A 16,387-nucleotide genomic window follows, 5' to 3' on the forward strand; every position below is an offset into this window, starting at 1 on the left:
CCTCACACCTCAGCCCCCACCCCTAAGTAGCTGAGACCACAGGCATACATCACCACACCCAGGTGACTTTTAAATTTTTGTGGAGACAGGGTCTCACTGTGTTGCCCAGGCTGGTCTTGAACTCCTGGGCTCAAGTAGTCGTCCCACCTTGGCCTCCCAAAGTGCTGGGATTACGGGCCTGAGCCGCCGTGCCCACCTGAAGCACAAACTCTTACATCCACCTGCCCATGGGGAGCTCCACCTGGCTCAGGTCTAAAACCACACCCCTTATCTTTCCCCCAAACCTCTTCTTCTCAAGGTCTTCCCTAAATCATAAATGATAGCCCTATCCCTCCATGGCTCCACCAAGTCACCCTAACTTCTCTCTTCCTCTCCTGCCCATGTCTGATGGATCCGTGAGTCCCCCTAGCTTTACCTTCAGAACATACCCAGAAGCTGAGGACTTCCGCCACCTCCTGCACTACCGCCGTGTGGCAAGCCAGCAGCACCTCAATAACTGGTCTCCCCATTTCCACCCTAACCCCCAGGTCTATTCTGCACATTGCAGAAGGAGGGATCCTTCATGATGAAAATTGTATCACATCAGCCCCCTGCTCAAAACCCTCCAGTGCATGTTTATACTCAGAATAAAAGCCAGTTTCCCTAACAACCTTCAGGGCTGAATGGGACCAGCACCCCAGCGCTTACCACCCCTGTCCTCACCTCCTCTCCTGGCTCACTCTGCTCCAGCCACCCTGGCTTGTTAACTTTTCTTTTCTTTCCTTTTTTTTTTTTTTGAGAGAGAGAGAGTCTCTCTCTGTTACCCAGGCTGGAGTCCAGTGGCGCAATCTCAGCTCACTGCAATCTCCGCCTCCCAGGTTCAAGTGATTCTCCTGCCTCAGCCTCCCAAGTAGCTGGGATTACAGGTGTGCACCACACGCCACACACCCGGCTAACTTTTGTATTTTTAGTAGAGACGGGGTTTCACCATGTTGGCCAGGCTGGTCTCGAACTCCTGGCCTCAAGCCATGCGCCTGCCTTAACCTCCCAAAGTGCTGGGATTATAGGAGTAAGCTGGCTTCCTTTCATTTGGTTGCCTGACTGGCTTCCTTTCATTTGCTCAAACATGCAGGTGCCTGCCTCCTGGCCTTTGCGCTTGCTATTCCCCCTGCCCTGAGTGCCCTTCCCAGACATCCCAAGGCTCGCTCCTGGATCTCCTTCAAGTCTTGCTCTGCATCCGCTTCTCAGCAGGTCGCTTCTCCCTCTTACCACCCTGTTTCAGATCCCTCTCTCTCCCCTCCTGTGAAGCTGCTTCCTGCATTGCTTACGTCGTCTGACACGCTGTGAATTTACTTAGGTTTGTTGATTTTTTGCCGCCTCCCCCGCCCAGCACCCAGAAAGCTCCCAAAGGTAGATATGTTTGTCTGTAATGGTCAGTATTTTATCTCCAGTCCTAGAACACAGTAGGTGCCAAATCAGTATCTGGTGAATGAATAAATGACTTAGGCCTGGGCCACTCCTGGGGTATGGACATTCGGGCCCAAACCACATGTACTGAGAATGGGGAAGGGAGGTTTCCCAAAAGGAAACCCGGTGCTGTTAGGAGAAAGGACCTTGGTGTCAGGTGGGGACCAATGCAGGTAGCCCCTTCTGCAGACATTGCATTTGAGGCAGGAAAGCTCTGGGAGTTGCTTGGAACAGAGTCCCTCTCTGCCAGATGAATGTCATTCCTCAAATGCTAATAGGCATTTCAGAGAAGTACGGGGTTTTCCGTGACAAAAATGCCCAGTAAGATGCCCCTCGGGCTCTCTCTTTACTGGAGACTGTATTGCAGACTCCTGTGCCAGAGAAGTTTCATTGACTTCAGTTTACCTGTTTTAATCTTGCACAAAGATCCAGAATACGTGTATCTGGGAAATTTGCCAGCTTGGGCGAAGTTACACAGCTGAATTGAGTGAGGCACCCATGTAAAAGAAATGTGAGAATTTGTGACAAAAAGTGCCAATTGCTTTTAACCTTTTAATGCAGGTCATGGTTACCCATGTCAGTACAATTATTGTGAGCTTGTGAGGTGTGGGTTAGGAGGGGCTGGCTCGCTAGTTTAAACTGCCAGAAGAGAATGGCGTCATGGATTATGCTGCCTGCTGGAGAGAGGAAGTTGCAGGTTCGCTCTAGCATTTCCCTGTTTTTCTCTGGGAAAGCCCCACCCTTTCCTTTTTCCTTGACTTCCTTTAGCATGATAGGGTGGGTCTCCAAGAAAAATATCCCAAGTTCAGATTAGCTTCAACTGTGTGTAACAGAAAACCCATGGTAATAATAAGCAAGATAAAAGTGTTTTTTTCTCTCTCATAACCAGGATCTCAAAATAGAGGATTCCCAAATCATGGCTTCATGATTCTCAGGTACCTTGACTCTTTATTCTATATCACTACTATGCCACCTTTAGAATCCTGCCTTTGAGCCTAAAATGGCTGTTCAAGCTCCTGCCATCACATCTGTATTCCAGCCAGGAGGCAGGAGGAAGAGTCAAAGAATGGCATGTCTCCCCCCCTCCTTTTTTTTTTTTTTTTTTTTAAGACAGTCTCACCCTGTTGCCCAGGCTGGAGTGCAGTGGCACGATCTCGGCACACTGCAACTTCTGCCTCCCAGGTTCAAGTGATTCTCCTGCCTCAGCCTCCCAAATAGCTGAGGTTACAGGTGCTGGCCACCACGCCTGGCTAATTTTTGTATTTTTAACAGAGATGGGGTTTTGCCATGTTGGCCAAGCTGGTCTTGAACTCCTGACCTCAAGTGATCCACCTGCCTCGGCCTCCCAAAGTGCTGGGATTACAGGCATGAACCACCATGCCCAGCCATGTCTCCCCTTTTAAGAACACTGCCTGAAAATTACATGCTTCCATTTACCTCTCACTGGCAGAACATCACGTCATCATAAACAAACTTTATTCCCATCGTCCACCTACTCATCTAAAATATGGGGATTATTATTAAGGAAGAAGGGGAGAACAGATATGGGGGCATAATTAGCAGTCTCTGCTGCAATAGGACTCTTTCACTGGTTCCTTATAGAAGCTGCCCAAATGGAATGTGTTATTGGAATTCTAATTCCATCTGGCCTTGCCCTTGGTCTTAGAATTAGAGGCCTGTTGTGTCTATTGTAATGTCTGTGCTTAACACCTGGAGCCATGTTGTGTAGACGAACAGAGCTTACACGTTGGTGCTGTACATCACCTTCTTAGTTTATGAGAGAGCTATGTTATGTCCTTTCTAAGATGCACCTTTTTCTTCATACTTTAACATCTCTAAGATTGGGACGCATCATACAGTCTCTGTTGGCAAGGGGGGCATCATGCTGTTACTGCCATCACATGAACATCAGAGTTTGCGAGTGGATGTCAGCAGCTCAGAATGAAATCCCAGAGATAATAGTAGAGCATCCTTGATGCTGGAGAAGCCCAGGCTGTGTGGAATAGCACAGCATCAAAAACTCCGTGATAGAGAGATTAAGAGACATTGGACTCAAAATGTGAAAAGGAATACCTTAAACAATTTATTTCAATTATATTTTCCTTTTTAAAAATTTACAAGAGTGATAGATGCTTTTTTAAAGTCTGGATCTAATATATTCTAAAAGAGTTCTTTCAGTAAGTACAAAAAACCCCTGAATGACAGGAACTCATCATAGGGGTAGCAGTTCTGATACTACTTTGTATGTATCCCAGGAATGAACAAATAAGCAAAAATATGGATGAGGGCCAGGTTTCTCACCACTGGAGAAAAACAATTGCAATCAAAGGGGGGAAGCTAGAATGCACTCTGTGGTGTTGAATTAGAGTTAAAGGTATCAGTATAAATTCCAGATTCCATATATATGATATATACATGATATGTATGTGATATATACGTGTGTGTGATATAATATGTGTGATATATATGTGTGATATATATATGTGTGATATATATATGCATGTGTGTGTGTTAGTATCTTGCATACATTTCATAGCTCTGCCTGCTAAGAGGGCCTAGACCAATGACACCCCAGTAGCAATGAGCACACCTGGTGTCCAGATCTTGATTTCTAAACATCATTCTCCAATAAAGGGAACTAGGGCTCCTTGGAGAAATGGTTGATTTCATGGTTGAGGCAGAGAAAGTACAAGATGAGTTTGAAACATGTAATGAGGCTAGAATATTTGAAACTCAAAAAATAATGGGTACATGTTGAAAGAACACAAGAGCCACCTTAAGGGAACTCCCAAAGGCCAAGCCTGGCCCAGTTTGAACAATGAAACAAATAATGATAGCAATGGCTTTTAACCCACAGGGTAAAATAAATATCCATGAGACCATATTGATATAAATAAGTAATTGAATAAAGGAGGAGAAAGGACAACTCTTTCTTACAGGATAATTCCAATAAGTGTAGAAGAGATTATGGAAATAGAAAATTATCTTCTTTCTTTTCCTCAGCAGGAAAAAAAAAAAAAAGAAAATTATCATTAGGTAACCACCAAAGTAATAATTGCTGTAGGCAAGAATCAATAGTTGTTAAAATTAGCAGGGGTAAGGGGGGTGGAGGGGGTGGGGAAATATGATGAGACACAGGATGTTTATGTAGTGTCAAAGTATCTTCCCACACTGCTTACAAAGGGAAAAATAGTAACATTTCAGTGGAGAAACCTGGCAGAGAGCTCCTTATCAAGGGATCAAGGTTAACGTCCTCTGTAATAAGACAGATTGATATCATGTGCCTGCTGATACAAACTGAGAAGGGCACCTCATTCTGTCGTATTCTTGCCAAAAATGTATAACCTCAGCCTAATCATGAGAAAACAGACAAACCCAAAGCGAGGACATTCTACTGACTAACTGGCCAGTACTCTTCAAAAGTGTCAAGGTCGGCCGGGTGCGGTGGCTCACGCCTGTAATCCCAGCACTTTGAGAGGCCCAGGTGGATGGATCATGAGGTCAGGAGTTTGAGACCAGCCTGGCCAACACGGTGAAACCCTGTTTCTACTAAAAATTCAAAAATTAGCCAGGTGTGGTGGCGGGCACCTGTAATCCCAGCTACTCGGGAGGCTGAGGCAGGAGAAACACTTGAACTTGGGAGGCAGAGGTTGCAGTGAGCCGAGATCGCGTCATTGCACTCCAGCCTGGGCGACAGTACGAGACTCCGTCTAAAAAAAAAAAAAAATGTCAAGGTTATAAAAGATGGGCTGATAAACTGTCCCAATTGGAGGAGGCCAAGGAAGATATACCAACTAAATACGATGTGGCATCCTGGGTTGGGTTCTAGACCCAAAAAAGGCATTATTGGGAAAATATGTACGTTCTGTACATTACTTAACAGTGTGTATCATTGTTTAATTTCCTGGTTTCTCTAATTGTATTATGGTTCTGTAGCACGATAACATTGGGGGAAGCTGAGTGAAGGGTATGTGGGAAATTTCTGTGTTTCTGTGCTTTTTTTGTTTTGTTTTTTTTTGTGTGTGTGTGTGCAATTTTTTTGTAAGCCTAAATTTTTTTCAAAATAAGTTAAAATGGGGGAAAGTATTATGTCTTAATTTAACTGGCAGTGGTTTTTTTTCTTATTGATACATAAAAATTAGTGTCACTTATAATCAGTGGTATCTTAGATTTGATCAAATCTGGTGTAGAGGATTAAAAAAAGAATCTCCCTTTTATACCCTTCTAAACCCATATCCTTCCTCAGAGAGAAGCATTGTTACAGTTTACCCTGAATCATTTGAGGATTTTTTTTTGGAAGTTGCCAATATATGTACCTGTTCAATGCATATAAGTTTTACATAAATGAGATTATTATTATTATTTTGAGACAGAATCTCGCTGTGTTGCCCAGGCTGGAGTGCAATGGCGCAGTCTCGGCTCACTGCAACCTTTGCCTCCCAGGTTCAAGCAACTCTCCTGCCTCGGCCTCCCAAAGTGCTGGGATTACAGGTGTAAGCCACTGTGTCCAGCCATAAATGGAATTATTTTTACACATTATTTGGTGTCATGCCTTTTTTTCTTAATTGCATATTTTAGAATGCTTTCCCGCTCTGTTTGAGTGGAGCTGCCTTATTTAATGGCTGCATGGTATTCCAGGGTGCAGATGTTCCATAATTTATTTCACCATCCTCCTGGTGCTCACTGAGGTGGTTTCCAGATTGTACTCCTCCACTCGGCTGTGCAGTGAGCACCCTTGTGTACTGCCTTTTAGTGCACACATGGGTGTTTTTCTTTAGGATAAATACCTAGACACAGAATTGCAGAATTGACAGATATTTGCATTTAACAGACTACCTAGTTGTTCTCCAAATAAAGTTGAACCCACTGCCATCCAGCCAGCAGCATGAGTGTGTGCCCATTTTCCCAGAACCTCACCAACCTTGCACATTATCAATCTTTTAGTAAGTTGTGGTCTGTATGAAGAATGATTCATTCGTTCATTTACTTACTTCACTGAACAGAAATGTTGAGTGTCTGCCCTGTGCCCAGCACTGTCATAGACCAGGGAACATCCAAGCGAACAAAACAGATGTAGTCCTTGTCTCCTAGCAGTGTCTGAGAAGCAATGGTCTGAGCAGGTCATGTTGCTCATTGTTTCACGTGCATTTCTCTGACGGCCAGTGAGGCAGAGCAGATGCTTTTCCCATGTTGTTTCTTCTCTGAATTCCTATCCCAGACCTTCGCCCACATTTCCATTGAGTGCATAGTATTTTCTTTCTCCTTATTGAGCCCTAGAATGGGAGTGCTACTAAGTCTATCCCCTTTAGGGGATTTCGGCAAACCCCGTGGGGAGACTGGAGACACAGGTAGGATTTGAGAGGAAGGAGAGAGCCCAGACCAACCTGCAGGAGGTGGGGAATGTGCTGAGGCTGCATCTGCCCCTCCAAGTTTTTGTTTGTTTGTTTTTGAGATGGAGTCTTGCTCTGTCACCCAGGCTGGAGTACAGTGGCACGATCTCGGCTCACTGCAACCTCCGCCTCCCAGGTTCAAGCGATTCTTCTGCCTCAGCCTTCCGAGTAGCTGGGATTACAGGTGCCTGCCACCATGCCTGGCTAATTTTTGAATTTTTAGTACAAACAGGGTTTCACCGTGTTGGCCAGGCTGGCCTCGAACTCCTGACCTCAAGTGATCTGCCTGCCTTGGCCTCCCAAAGTGCTGGGATTACAGGCGTGAGCCACCGCACCCAGCCCTGCCCCTTCCAAGTTTTGTGGCCAAACTCACTGCCCTGGAAGCCTCTTGACAGCCAGCCCTGTCAAACAGCCTTGCACCAGAGTGGCCTCAACACCTTGGTGGTGTGCATTTGAATACTGCTTTATGCCTATAACTGACATTGGAACAGTGGCATTTGAGCAACAAAAATGTTTATCCTGTGCTTTCCTATGGCTTCTGTGGGCAGGTCAGCCATGGAGATTTCTGGCCTGACCTCCATCCATTTTACTAGTTATTAAGCCTTTGTGTGTTTGGACTCTGATGGGGTTGGACAAATGAACAAGTTCAGGTCGCCGTCCTCTGGGAGATGACAGTAGGGAGATTAAACCACTCATCCATGCATCAGTGGGTTAGCAAGATGATAGAGTCCCAGCCTGGCCAACATGGCGAAACCCCATCACTACTAAAAGTACAAAAATTAGCTGGACGTGGTGGCAGAAGCCTGTAATCCCAGCTATGTTGGGAGGCTGAGGCACAAGAATTACTTGAACTCAGAAGGCGGAGGTTGCAATGAGCCGAGATCGTGCCACTGCATTCCAGCCTGGGCAACAGAGTGAGACTCTGTCTTTAAAAAAAAAAAAAAAAGATGATAGAGTCCACACATGAGCATATGAGCTCCAGACCCGGACATCATGGGTTCAAATCCAGGTTCCATCACTTACCAGTCGTAACACCTTGGGCTGGTTATGTCACCTCTGTATGCCTCACTTCCTCAGCTACAAAATGAGGACAATAATAGTACCTACCTCCGTGAGGAGTTAGGAGTAAATGAGCTTATACATGTAAAATGCGTGGAACATAGCGTTCATTAATATTAAGGATGGTTTTTCATATTGCTCCCATTGTAGGGATATGATGGGGAAAGGCACTCCAGGCAGAGGGAACAGCATGAACAAAGGCATGTGCTTCCCATGGGGAGGATGCGCCTGCTGTCAGCCTGGGTCTTTAGCCAGGAGTGCCAGAATCCAAATATGGCTGCCTAAGACAGTGGGAATGTGCTGGGGGTGCGTGCGTGCGTGCGCGCGCATGCAGGGTGGTGGTGTGGTTGATGGGGGGCATAGGGATTCATAGGCTCAACCCAAGGAAAAAGAACTGGTGAAGTTCAAGTTTGGCATAAATCAAGGAGCCGTACCTAGAGAGAGAAATGGAGCCTGGGCTGGAGAAAATAATGTCCCCTGCATCCTCCTGTCCTGCCACCCAGCCAGGGAGGCGGAATGCATGTAGGCGAGTGGGAGCATGCACTCTGGGTCCCCTCCTGGGTTGGCCACAGGAGGACGTGCACCAGTCAGTTGCTCCTTCCTGTGCCTCTTATTTCTCATCCGTGAACTGGGAATCCTGAGGGAAGATTGAGCCCCCATCCCTGCCCCACCCTCAGTGCTGTCCCAGGCCTAGGAGATCAGGATAAGGACAGGGAGAGAAATAAGAGGGTCCAGCTCCCTGGACAGTTCCAGACCCTCTATATAGTGCAGTTGGAAGGTGATTCCCCAGTTTCTGGGGTCTCAGATTTCTGGGGCTTCTTTTCCAACCAGGCACTGGTGTAGCGTCGGGTAGTGTGGTGGCCCGTGTGTCACTGAGCACCAACTCTGATCCAAGCAGTAGGGATACACCAGGCCCATGGCGCCTGGGTGCACAGACCTGGACATGAGTCACATGCTCCCACTCGGCCACATCATTCCTTTTCCATGGTGCGGACCCCTCCCCCAGGGTGGAGCTGGCCAGGCCTGGGTATGGCTCATTTCATTTGCCTGTGGCATTTCTCATAATAATGGGACCTTATAACTCAGGAGTGTGGCATACTCAAGGCAGCGTGGACCTGACCTTGACCCTGACCTGTGGGTCCCCTTCACCCCTGTGGTTGAAGGAACACCAGCCATTCCACAGTTCTACCTCTTTTCTTGTTTGGTCTCTTCCTGTCCCACAGGCCTGTTTCCTCTGTCTGGCTTCTCCTGAGTCCTCTAACTTCACTCCATTTGTCTTGCTCTCTTCTCTTTCAGTTCTAGCGTTTCTCACTGTGCAGCTATGGGGGGTGGAGTGGGGAGTGATCCTTCATGTGTAGCACTGTCCCCGCATTGCATGACCCTTCTCACCCGTGGTCCCTGGGCATTGAATGTAGGACCCCCAGTCACTGAGACCACCCAAATTCTCCAGTGTATTTTCATTTCTTTTCTCTTCTTCTCTTCTCTTTTTCCTTCCTTCCTTCCTTCCTCTCTCTCTTTTCTCTCTTTCCCTCCCTCCCTCCCTTCCTTCCTTCCTTCCTTTTTTCTTCCTTCTCTCTCTCTTTCTTTCTCTCTTTCTTTCTTTTGACAGAGTCTTGTTATGTCACCCAGTGGAGTGCAGCTCACTGCAACCTCCGCCTCCCGGGTTCAAGTAATTCTCCTGCCTCAGCCTCCCAAGTGGTTGGATTATAGGCACCTGCCATCACGTGAGCCCAGCTAATTTTTGAATTTTTAGTAGAGACAGGGTTTCGCTATGTTGGCCAGGCTGGTCTCGAACTCCTGGCTTCAAGTGATCCACCTGCCTTGGCCTCCCAAAGTGCTGGGATTACAGGTGTGAGCCACCGCGCCCAGCCCCCCAGTGTATTTTCAAACACCCCCACCATCTCCTACCGCTGCTGAACTTGTTCTCCCGATTCAGCAATTGCTTTTTTCTGTAGGATGTATAACTACTGCTGATCAATTTAAGCATTTATGGGATAGTTCCAGGAATGACCACAGTCATTGCTTCTATTTTTAACCCTAATAAATCAGAGGGTTCACTTGGCCAGGGTCTCAGCATGGAATCACAGTTACAGAAGCATAGCGGGAGGGGCTCGCTGGCTGCATGGTGGGAGCTGAGTGCTCCTGTTTGCCTTTAAAAAAAAAAAAAAAAGGAAAAGGAGAAAAAACACAAATCAGCAACCAGAAGTAATTAAACTGAAATGCAATTCCTCTTAAGGAATCCACCCCACTAACACAGCACAGGAGCCCATTTCCACACTCCCTGGTGCTCTTTTGCCCTTGAGGGGCCTCTTACATGTCTCTGTCCCCCAGCCAAAGGGGCTGTTTCCTCTCCCTCATCCCCTGTACCATCCCTCCCCTGTGTACATCAGCTTAGCCCCTCTGCGTGCAGCTATGAATCTGTCCTCTAACAGAAACAAGAGGAAAAAAGCAAAAACCAAAACTCCAAAGTTATCTTAAATCAGCAGAGAAAGGCAAGGAACACCCTGATCACCTATGTGATTTTTGTTCCATTCAAATATGTACAAAAATATTTCATTTAAAAGGCATTTTAGGCTGGGCATGGTGGCTCATGCCAGTAATCCCAGTGCTTTGGGAGGCTGAGGTAGGAGGATTGCTTGAGCCCAGGAGTTTGAGACCAGCCTGGCCAACATAGTGAGACCCCATCTCTACAAAAAATGAAAAAAAAAGAAAATAGTGGGGCTCTGGTGGCACACACCTGTGGTCCCAACTACTTGGGAGGCTGAGGTGGGAGGATCACTTGAGCCCAGGAGTTCGAGGCTGCTGTGAGCCATGATTGTGCCACTGCACTCCAGCCTGGAGTTTGCTTAGAGCAGAGCCAGGGTTTGTTTTGACCAAGACCCTGTCTCTGAACAAACAAAAAAGGTCATTTTTCACACTTTGGGAGGCTGAGGCAGGTGGATCACCTGAGGTCAAGAGTTCAAGACCAACCTGACCAACATGGTAAAACCTCATTTCTACTAAAAATACAAAAAAATTAGCCAGGCGTGGTGGCAGGTGCCTGTAATCCCAACTACTTGGGAGGATGAAGCAGGAGAATCACTTGAACCCAGGAGGCAGAGGCTGCAGTGAGCTGAGATCATGCCACTGCACTCCAGCCTGGGCGACAGAGTAAGAATCCGTCTAAAAATATATATATTTATTTATTGTTTCTATTGTACCTCAGACTTTTCTGAGGTGGGCAACATGCTCTCATATTGCAAATAAGTGAGGCTTTGAGTGATTTGCTCAAAATAAAGCAAGCCATTGAATGATAGAGGAGAAATGCCGACCAGGTTTCAGTGGCTGCAGGCCTTACCCCTGAGAAGTAGAAACGTTGGGATTTATCCCAGGCCCATTTGGTGTTTATAGCTTCTGTCTGCCCAGGCCCAGGTCCCTGCACACGCGTCTCCTGGGAGAGCTCTTGTCTTTGCACCGGGGGCTGGGCAGGGCGGCTCCTGTCCCTTTAAGGAATAAGAGATCAAGAAGGGGAAAAGCATGACGGAGTGGAAAGAGCTGCTGCTGGCCACTTCATAGACCCTGGCGTCTGCCCACCTCTGTGCTACGTAACTCCTTAGAGAGCCTTAGCCAGGCTTCATTAGTAGGACTCTCATTTTCTTATAACTTATCACACAGCTTCTTAAAAAAAATCATAACTTTCTTTCTTTCTTTCTTTTTTTTTTTTGATGGAGTCTCGCTTTGTCCCCAGGCTGGAGTACAGTGGCGCAACCTCGGCTCACTGCAAGCTCCGCCTCCCGGGTTCACGCCATTCTCCTGCCTCAGCCTCCTGAGTAGCTGGGACTACAGGCGCCCGCCACCACGCCCAGCTAATTTTTTTGTATTTTTAGTAGAGACGGGGGTTTCACCGTGTTAGCCAGGATGGTCTCGATTTCCTGACCTCGTGATCCACCCGCCTCAGGCTCCCAAAGTGCTGGGATTACAGGCGTGAGCCACGACGCCCGGCCCATAACTTTCTTTAGAAGAAACTTCTCTGCCACCCTGCTGTGGAAATGTCTGCTCTGGCCTCTTTGTCCTGGAGCCCCACAACTACAGCCAAGCCCTGGACTGTCTGTTTTTCATGGGCTGAGACATTCCCAGTTCTCTGGATGATGAGGTCTCTCTCTGCCCCCTTCCCTGCCACCACCTCCATCACAGGCCATCTGTCCCTGCACTGCCCACTCTCAGCCCTTTTAATAGCATGGTCCTTGGGGAGGATGGTCTCCAGGGTGGTTTCATAACAGGCTGGGGGAGGGGGCCACAGGGATACCCCAGGGCTACTAAGGGGGTTGAGATGGGTGTTCAGGAAGGCAGGTGGCTAAAATGTCCTGATGCAGAAGAGTTTTCCAAGGAGGGGACCCTTCTTTCGGCTCTCCCAGCCCCCACACCCTGGATGGATGGGTGAGTGTGCACACATCAGAAAGGATGGAAATGGGAGCGGGAGAGCCTCGAGGATGCCTTTCTAAAAATACAGCCCATCTGCATTGTGTTAGCTGGTTTCCTCGGAAACCACTGGGAGCCGGGACTCCAGCATGGCACGTGCGCAGGGACCCAGGCCTGCTTTTCTATTTGTTGTAACAGGAATTTTCCCATTGTATTAAATAATCTTTTATTATTGACACACAGTTTATCTTGTACCCTATTGATGGACATTTTTTTCCAATTTTTTTCTCTATTATAAATGGCACTGTGGTAAGAATTCTTATAGATAAATTATTTGTTGCCATCTCTGGTTTCCTTAGGCAATTTCTCCATGGGAGAGGATTGCTAAGTCTGAGAGTATGAACCTTTTAAATAGTTTTAATTCATTTGTAAAACTGCCCTCCAGAAAGATATGTCCATTTATATACTTACAAGCCATATAAGAAGGTGCCTGTTTCAGTGCACCTTTGCTAGCAGTGTAAACTTTGCCAATGCCATTGGCAAAAAAAGAAAGAGCTATCCATTCATTCATTCATTCGAGACAGGGTCTTGCTCTGTCACTCAGGTTGGAGTGCAGTGGTGCAATCATAGCTCCCTGTAGCCTTGAACTCCTGGTCTCAAGTGATCCTCCCACCTCAGCCTCCTGAGTAGCTGGGACCACAGGCTCTCACCACCACACCCCACACCCAGCTACTTTATTTTTTTCGTAGAGATGGGGTCTTGCTATGTTGTCCAGGTTGGTCCTGAACCTCTGGGCTCATGCACTCCTCCAGCCTCAGCCTTCCAAAATGCTGGGATTATAGGCATGAGCCTCTGTACCTGGCCAAAAAAAAAAAAAAAAAAAAAAGTATCTTAATTTAAATTTCTTTGACTTCTGGTGAGCTTGAATATTTTTCCATGTATATACTGGCCAATTTAAATGCTTTTATGAATTTCTAGATTATGTCCTTGGCTAGTTTTTCTCTTGGTGCATTCTGACCTCTGCCATCCTGAAATTGAAGGATGGTGGTGCCGTTCCTAGAGGAATTGTGGGGTCCTGGGACCCTCTGTCTTCCTTCCCCCACCACTGGCTCCTACACACACACACACACACACACACACACACACACACACACACACACACGCCTGCATGTATGACCCATTCTTCCTCTGAGGTTCAGAAACCCCTGGGGTTTCCCAGCAATTAGGGCCTGGGCCCACCCTCTGGCAGCTGAGCAGCCCCTGTGTATCACCCCTCCCTGTTGGTGGCCTGAACTGAGACCTGCACCCCTCTTTCAACATCACTCGGCCTGCCACACCACCAGAGCCTCTACGTCCCACCCCTCCCTGGCCCATCTTCACACAGGCTTGTCCTGGGAGCCCTCTGGGGAGCTCTCAGCTCTGTTCCTCTCCAGTCTCTCTATATTCCAGAACCCCACTCTCCCCTTCAGACACCAGAGGCCCTCAGCAGGGGACTTCTGTCTGCGTCTGACCCTGTGTTTGGCCTCCCTGCACGTGCCCTTCTGCTTCTCAATAAAGGCAGAATTTTGCTTGTAATTGTTTTAGGAATCATGATGTTGCTTTTCTCTTTTATTTGGAAACGTTTTAATTTTTAAGAGCAAATAATAGGCTGGGTGTGGTGGCTCACACCTGAAATCTCAACACTTTGGGAGACCAAGACGGGTGGATCACTTGAGGTCAGGAGTTTGAGACCAGGCTGACCAACATGGTGAAACCCCGTCTTTACTAAAAAACACAAAAATTAGCAAGGTGGTGGTGTGCACCTGTAATCCCAGCTACTTGGGAGGCTGAGGAAGGAGAATCGCTTGAACCCAGGAGGCTAAGGTTGCAGTGAGCCAAGATTGCGTAACTGCACTCCAGCCTGGGTGACAGAGCGAGACTCCGTGTAAAAACAAAACAAAACAGAAAACCGGAAAAACAAATACTATAATGGTATCCCCCAAGCCAGACAGGCGGGGCTTGCAGACGGAGGCCTGGGGGCCCTGAGTGCCTGAGTGGGCTGCGCTTGGGGGCCAGGGGGACACTGCATCTGGTCTCCGCGCTGCCGCCCCAGCCCCGGCTTGCGCTGTCCTTCTCCGCTCGGGCGTCCCCGCCGCAGCAGGCCTCAACCTCGCCCTCCCTCCCTAGGCCTCCTGCTCCACGACGTGACCATGGCCGGGCTGCAGGAGCTGCGATTCCCTGAGGAGAAGCCGCTGCTCCGGGGCCAGGACGCCACCGAGCTGGTGAGTTGGAGTCGCGCCTTTGAGGTCTTAGGGCCGAGCGCGCCACCTCGTGGCCAAGAGGGAGACCGCGCGTCTTCCCTGCAGCCGACCCTCCCCAGGGCCAGCCACCCCGAGAAGCCCTGTCCCTGCCTATGGGGGGAGTTCCAGGAGGCCTGAGTGCCACCCAGACCCAGCCAGCCTCACGGTGGCTTCAGCCGTCTTTGAGGCTAAAGGCGCCACAGGAGAGTTATCCCGGCTTTAATGACGAGAAAACCGAGGCACAGAGAGGTGAACCCAGTTGGCCAAAGTCCCACAGCTAGTGGGGAATGAGGCCATATCAACCCCTGTTTCCGGACAGCCCAGGAGCCCCAAGTGCTGGCTCCAGCAGGGCATGCTGCTCCCCCGTCTGTGCGCTCTTTTCCTTATCTGCCTCCCAAGCCTCTGCAGCACCTGCGCAAGTCTAACCAACAGTGCCACCCGGGGCAGGGGGACAGAGGCATCACAGGTTATGATTTTGTTCCAAAGACCCCTCTGTCAAGGGACAAGGCATTAGAGGCCAGAGTGACTTTCATGCCACCCTTTTTTGTTGTGACAACACCCTGTCCACCTTCCCTTTCCCTCCCTCCCAGTGCCGTCATACTGGTGACTGTGACACAAACCACTTTGCAAAAAGTGTGGGTTCCCTGCTTGTTGGATTCTGAGGCATCAGGGCTGGGGTCCCTGCAAGTTATGCTGCCCGGACCCCCTTCTTTTACAGATGGGGAGGCCAGGAGCCCAGCCCCTCAAATCTGCAGGGCACTGTCCTCTGCCCTGCCCTGCCTCCCCAGCCTCCTGTCACAAGGAGGGGAGCCCAGGAGCTACTGAGAAGCCAGGATTGGAACTGTGCAGCCAGCCAGGGATCCAGGGATCCAACCACATGAGGTTGCAGTCCTGCCCCCAGGAAGAGTATAATGTTATCTTCCAGACAGAACCTTAAGTTAACTGATAAGACCTAGCTTATCTGAGGGCAGCCGTCGGGGTGGGCTGGTGACTGTACATTTTTCAAGCTCTTTATTCTAAGTTTACTTGCTCTTTGGTCTAAGCCTCCATCAGCTGTTGCCCCAGGATGCTCGCAGAGCCTCCTTGCTGGTCTTTTTGCTTCTGCCTTTGCTCTGTACCCTTTTAAAATAAGCCATGAGCTGGGCATGGTGGCTCACCATAATCACTGTAATCCCAGCACTTTGGGAGGCTGAGGTGGGGAGATCACCTGAGGTCAGGAGTTCAAGACCAGCCTGGGCAACGTAGTGAAACTCTGTCTCTACTAAAAATACAAAAATTAGCCAGGCGTGGTGGTGGGCGCCTGTAATCGCAGCTACTCAGGAGGCAGAATCGCCTGAACCCGGGAGGTTCAACCCCAAGACTACACCGCTGCACTTCAGCCTAGGCAACAGAGCAAGACTGTCTCAAAACATAAATAAATTAAAAATAAGCCATGTCACTTCTCTGCTTAACGAGCCATCTCAGTCAGACATGGGACCCAGGATGCAATCTGCACCAGCTCCCCGACCTGTCTCCCAAGCCTGTTCCCAGCTTACTTCTCTCTAGCCTCCGTGAACATGCCCATCGTATTCCTAGTGTATCTGCTTGGGATACACTAGCCCAGAAATTTGCGGGGCTGGCTCCACTCCTTGTTTTATTCAGGCCTCTGCTCAAATGCTCCCTCCTCAGAGAGTCCCTCTCTAACCCCTGGGTCTAATATTGAAACCCCAACATGCTCTGGCCCTGGCCGTGTCACTTAGCCTAGTTTGTGTCTGCCCCGCCCCACAGGTTCCCAGGACAGAGATCTGTTCTGTTTTGCACCCCCAGGTCTCCCCA

General features: G+C 48.6%; 1 protein-coding gene across 16 annotated transcripts in view; it reads left to right on the forward strand.

The window, feature by feature from the left end:
* Positions 1-16,387, forward strand: part of NDRG4 (NDRG family member 4) — a 50,087-nt gene that overhangs the window by 9,606 nt on the left and 24,094 nt on the right. For all 16 annotated transcript variants that reach the window (XM_054455140.2, XM_054455135.2, XM_054455142.2 and 13 more), the window contains exon 2: positions 14,460-14,554. In XM_054455140.2, the coding sequence (XP_054311115.1) occupies positions 14,483-14,554 (72 nt within the window). In that variant the 5' untranslated portion in view covers positions 14,460-14,482. The remainder of the gene's footprint in view (positions 1-14,459; positions 14,555-16,387) is intronic.

The sequence above is a fragment of the Pongo pygmaeus genome, chromosome 18, assembly GCF_028885625.2.
Source record: "Pongo pygmaeus isolate AG05252 chromosome 18, NHGRI_mPonPyg2-v2.0_pri, whole genome shotgun sequence".
NCBI classification, from domain to species: Eukaryota; Metazoa; Chordata; class Mammalia; order Primates; family Hominidae; genus Pongo; species Pongo pygmaeus.